Raw genomic sequence first — 5,623 nt, 5'->3', positions numbered from 1 at the left:
TGACTGGGGTGGGGCCAATCATACCAGCAAGGGGATGGGGCCAATCAATCATACCAGATTGCCAGGAAGAAATTAATATTCATTGCCCTCCACACCCACACGTGGAGTGCAGTGCATATACATTTCTCTTTAGCAGTGGGCACAGGAGATAGTTGGAGCCGCTGGCTCCTGCCTCTGTGACCCGCTGCTCCTCTGATAGCACTCCCCCACCTTATGGTCTAAAAAATACGGTAATTTCTTTTTGTAAACAGCAATTTTTCTTTTTATTTATCGTAGACCGAATCAAGAAAATGAAGAGAACAAACTACACAAGAATAACTGAATTTATTCTGGTCGGATTTTCGGATGTTCTTCAAATCCAATATTTCCTCTTCATGGTTTTTCTTTGCATCTTTAAGGTTTCACTGTTGGCTCATATGTTTATAATTCTTCTGTATCGTTGTAGCCCAAATCTTCATACTCCCATGTATTTCTTTCTTGCCAATTTCTCCATTTTGGAGATCTGTTACCTGTCAACTATAATTCCAAATCTTTTGTTCAATCTTCTCTCGGGGAAGAAAACAATCACCTTCTATGGATGTGCTGCACAGATGAACTGTTTTCTATTACTGGGCAGTGCAGAATGCTACATGTTGGCCGCCATGGCGTATGATCGATATAACGCCATATGTCATCCATTACTATATAATAATATTATGGAAAAGATAGTTTGCATCAGGCTGGTGATTGGTTGTTGGTTTATTGGAACAATGATCGGTGTTCTACAAACCACATTCATATTTTCATTGCCATTCTGCAGTTCCAATAAAATTAACAATTTTTACTGTGACATTCCGCCATTAATGAGCCTGGCCTGTAATAACACAGAGTTCAATGAAATTATCATGCTAATAATCACTTTTATTATTATTGTAGGGCCTTTTGTATTGACTGTAGTTTCATATGCGAACATCATCTGGACAATTCTCAAGCAACATTCTGCAGGGATGAGGAAAAAAGCTTTCTCCACTTGTACCTCCCACCTTATCGTTGTCTCCATGTTCTATGGATCGGGCACTATAATGTACTTGAGACCAAAATCAAGTTATGGCAAAAATGAGGAGAAGTATTTATCCCTCATTTATACTATTATTGCTCCTTTTATGAACCCTTTCATATATACTTTAAGGAATAACGATGTTCAAAATGCAGTGAAAAAGATGAAATGTTACATTAAAGGAAAACTTCAGAACTGATCCAAGTAGCTTACATATTTTAGGTTAATCCAAAAATTACAGTCAGTGATATCTTTTTAAGATGACCGATTAAAGAATGGTCTTTTAGATTTGTGGCTATGGACAAAAATGTACATACTGTATATAGCAAGAGCATTTACAATCCATTACATCAAAATCTGCTCTAAATAAGTGGTGGTATCCTCCAAGTGGTGGTCTTTTGGGTAGTTTAAATAATTTAAGGAATCTCTGTGAGGCAACCACTAGTTGCTATTAAAAATTGTTTATCTAGAGATGAGGGCCTGCCAAAGCAGAGGGACAATGTGCAAAGGATAGGAGATAATTAAAAACCATCCCAGAAAAATTTGGACTTGATTCCCTTTACTTCCAGAGTTCCAGAGTTTAGAGATATTTTGGTTTCAAATATACTGAATTGCTATCTCTTATTGGCTTGTTCTAAACTTACTATTGTGCTTTCCCTGGTGCTCTTTTCAATCGGTTCTGTCTATTTTAATTGGAGTTTTTAATGAATTTACTAACAGACATTGATATATTATATTAGATAGTGGTGTATGTATTTATAGGATGAACATTTTTTCTTTGTTTGAGTTAATTGTTGCAGTAATGAAAATTGAAATGTAACAGAATATTATAGATAGTTATCTTCTCCACCACCTTCCATATTTGTGCTTTTGATTTTTGTTCTCTTTCTTCCAAGAGCCATACCTTTTTTATTCTTCAGTCATATGAGAGCTTGTTTTTTGTGGGATGAGTCGTTCTTTTGAATGGCACCATTGATTTAACCATATTTTTTTTTACAATGTTCACTAAAACTGACCTAGCAATATTATTCTCCAGATCAGTATGAGTTCACAGATAATAAACATGTCTAGGTAATTTTTTTGTTTAAGTGGTGAAAAAAAATCCAAAATTTGTAAGAAAAAAATGTCGCTATTTCCCGAGACCTGTAGCGTCTCAATTTTTCAGGATCTGGGGCTGGGTGAAGGCTTATTTTTTGCACCCTGAGCTGTCATTTTTATTGATATAATTTTGGGGTAGATACAATGTTTTGATCCCCTGTTATTGCATTTTATTGCACTGTTGCAGAGGCTAAATTTTTTTTCATTACGTCGTTTACCAATCAAATTTATTTACTCTATATTTTTATGTTTTTGATTTTCTGATCAGATAAGCTGTCATTTGCAGGGAAAGAGGCGGGCTCAGCGCAAAAAACCTGTGGACCATTAGTTCAGCAACTGCCACTTTTTCGTCCAGGGGTGGACGAAGCTTTCCATAGCGAAACGCGCGTAGGGTGCCGTGGGTCCCTGGTTGTTGGCTTCCATTAAGTAAATATAAAAATCACAGAGAAAAAAGCAGAGATGATTACCTGCTGAAGCCTCCAAACAAATGCACTAGCAGGGTGTTAGGGTTTGCGGAACGCACCGAATATATTTATTGATGGGATTGGTGCGTTCGCAACCCGGGATCCACCGTGCAGGAAAGATCCTGCTGCTAAGTGAATGGCGGCACAATATGGTGGTATGAACCAGCTCTGTTAGCTTCACAGAGCGGCCGAGAAAGCAAATCTCTGTGCCCTGTTAGACTCTCACAGAGGCACAGGCTAACTACCCAGACGAGAGCAGTCAGTGGTCATGCATGCACACAGCACTCCTCACCGGAGGTGCCAGCATTCTAGGGGCTTATTTCAGCCGGGTCCCTGAACACATTCAAGCACATGACCACAGTGGCGCAAAGCACGTAACTTTGGAAGATACTAGCGCATGGCCGTGCGGCCATGCGAGCCTTAAATAGCTGCAGCACGTACAGGACCTTCCTAAAAAGGACCAATGAGAGACTGCTACAGAGCCTGCGTACCTACAGGACCTTCCTAGAAGGACCAATAGATTTGGCTGCAGTACCTGAGCATGTGACCCTTGATCTCCACTGAGAGATCTTACCCTGGGCATGCTCAGTGTGTGCAAAGCAGGACTTAGTCACAGAAAAGCCTGCTCGCCGCAGATCAGTGCAGGGTACAATAGCAGAGCCTGGAGAGGCAGCAGTAACCCTTTGCACAGAATCAGGCTCAGTGAGACGCTGGGACCGACGTCTCCGCTGAGCAGGCTCAACTGCGGCCGTTGGAGAATGGGAGACCGCAGCAGACACGGATCGAGATTCCCCCTGTGCAGCAGAGGAAATTCGACTCCTAACACAGGGCGCATCAGACCTGATTAATGATGGCAAAAACACAGTGCAAAAAATACCGATGAAACAACCACTTTCAATCCAGTGTTGGCTGTTTGGTATTAGTGCACAAAAAGATAAGCGATAATAGTCTGTTTGTGGCATTGTTCACACAGGCAATGCAGAGCATCTGGTTTGCACATATATGCGAGCCGCCCAGTGCTACAAAATGCATGCTGTGTGAATAGAGGCCTACAGTTTACAGAGCCATCTTGGTCCGACTGTGCCCCGCAAGATAAAGTGCAAAAAAACCCACATATCAATGTATGTAAGGTATTAGTTTATATTGGGGCCTCAATAAGTAAGCCGGCAACCCGCGTCAAGGGTCCTTACATTTTGCCAGTCCTAACGCTAAACATTGAGTAAAAGCTCACAGACACAAAAAGAGGACTTAAAAATCCTCCAAAAATTGAAAAAAATCACAGAGGAAAAAGCAGAGATGATTACCTGCTGAAGCCTCCAAACAAATGCACTAGCAGGGCGCATCGGACCCGATTAATGATGGCAAAAACACAGGTGCAAAAAATACCAATGAAACAACCACTTTCAATCCAATGTTGGCTGTTTGGCTTAAGTGCACAAAATGATAAGAGATAATAGTCTGTATGAGGCATTGTTCACACAGGCAATGCAGAGCATCTGGTTTACAGCCTATTACTAAAGGTACCGTCACACTAAGCAACGTCGCCAGCGATCTGTGACGTTGCAGCGTCCTAGGGAGCGATATCGCTGTATTTGACACGCAGCAGCGATCAGAATCCCGCTGTGAAATTGCTGGTCGCTGCTAGAAGGTCTGCACATTATTTGGTCGCTAGGTCGCCGTGTATCGCCGTGTTTGACAGCAAAAGCAACCATACCAGCGATATTTTACACTGGTAACCAGGGTAAACATCGGGTTACTAAGCGCAGGGCCGCGCTTAGTAACCCGATGTTTACCCTGGTTACCAGCGTAAAATGTAAAAAAAACCAAACACTACATACTCACATGCTTCCCCCGGCGTCCGCTTCCCACACTGACTGAGCGCCGCAAATTGAAAGTGAAAGCACAGCACAGCGGTGACGTCACCGCTGTGCCCTGCTACTGCCGGCGCTCAGTCATTACAGGAAGCGGACGCCGGGGGACGCATGTAAGTATGTACTTACATTTTACGATGGTAACCAGGGTAAACATCGGGTTACTAAGCGCGGCCCTGCGCTTAGCAACCCGATGTTTACCCTGGTTACCCGGGGACCTCGGTTGGTCGCTGGAGAGCGGTCTGTGTGACAGCTCTCCAGCGACCACACAGCGACGCTGCAGCGATCGGCATCGCTGTCGCTATCGCTGCAGCGTCGCTTAGTGTGACGGTACCTTTACGCACATACAGGCGGGCTGCCCAGTGCTACAGAATGCATGCTGTGTGAATAGAGGCCTACAGTTTACAAAGCCATCTAGGTCCGACTGCGCCCTGCAAGATAAAGTGCAAAAAAAACACATATCAATGTATGTAAGGTATTAGTTTATATTGGGGCCTCAATACGTCAGCCGTGTTGAAAAAAATCCAAAATTTGTAAGAAATAATGTTGCTATTTCCCGAGACCTGTAGCGTCTCAATTTTTCAGGATCTGGGGCTGGGTGAAGGATTATTTTTTGCACCCTGAGCTGTCATTTTTATTGATATGATTTTGGGGTAGATACAATGTTTTGATCCCCTGTTATTGCATTTTATTGCACTGTTGCAGAGGCTCATTTTTTTTCATTACGTCGTTTACCAATCAAATTTATTTACTCTATATTTTTATGTATTTGATTTTCTGATCAGATAAGCTGTCATTTGCATGGAAAGATGCGGGCTCAGCGCAAAAAACCTGTGGACCATTAGTTCAGCAACTGCCACTTTTTCGTCCAGGGGTGGACGAAGCTTTCCATAGCGAAACGCGCGTAGGGTGTCGTGGGTCCCTGGCTGTTGGCTTCCATTAGGTAAATATACCCCATGGTTACACATTGTTTTTCACAGTGATATGTTCCAGTACTGCGGGCGGGTGTGCTCTGGCACCTTGTCTACCTTGTAATTTTATATATTAGTGGTTGTTTGCACATTATTACTATTATATTAATGCACCTTTTTTATGTTTGTATTTGGTGCTTGACCACTACCGTCTGCAATTTGGTTTAATCGATTAGGGATATA

At 42.4% G+C, this 5,623-nt stretch overlaps 1 protein-coding gene across 1 annotated transcript; it reads left to right on the top strand.

Annotated features, from left to right (window-relative positions):
• The first annotated feature begins 290 nt into the window (after positions 1 to 290).
• On the top strand, positions 291 to 1,235 carry LOC143767849 (olfactory receptor 10AG1-like). The gene has a single exon (XM_077256371.1). It carries the CDS (start codon positions 291 to 293, stop codon positions 1,233 to 1,235), a length of 945 nt encoding a protein of 314 aa, XP_077112486.1.
• The last annotated feature ends 4,388 nt before the right edge of the window (positions 1,236 to 5,623 follow it).

Source organism: Ranitomeya variabilis, chromosome 4 (genome assembly GCF_051348905.1).
Source record: "Ranitomeya variabilis isolate aRanVar5 chromosome 4, aRanVar5.hap1, whole genome shotgun sequence".
NCBI classification, from domain to species: Eukaryota; Metazoa; Chordata; class Amphibia; order Anura; family Dendrobatidae; genus Ranitomeya; species Ranitomeya variabilis.
This window is presented reverse-complemented; position numbering and strand designations above follow the sequence as displayed.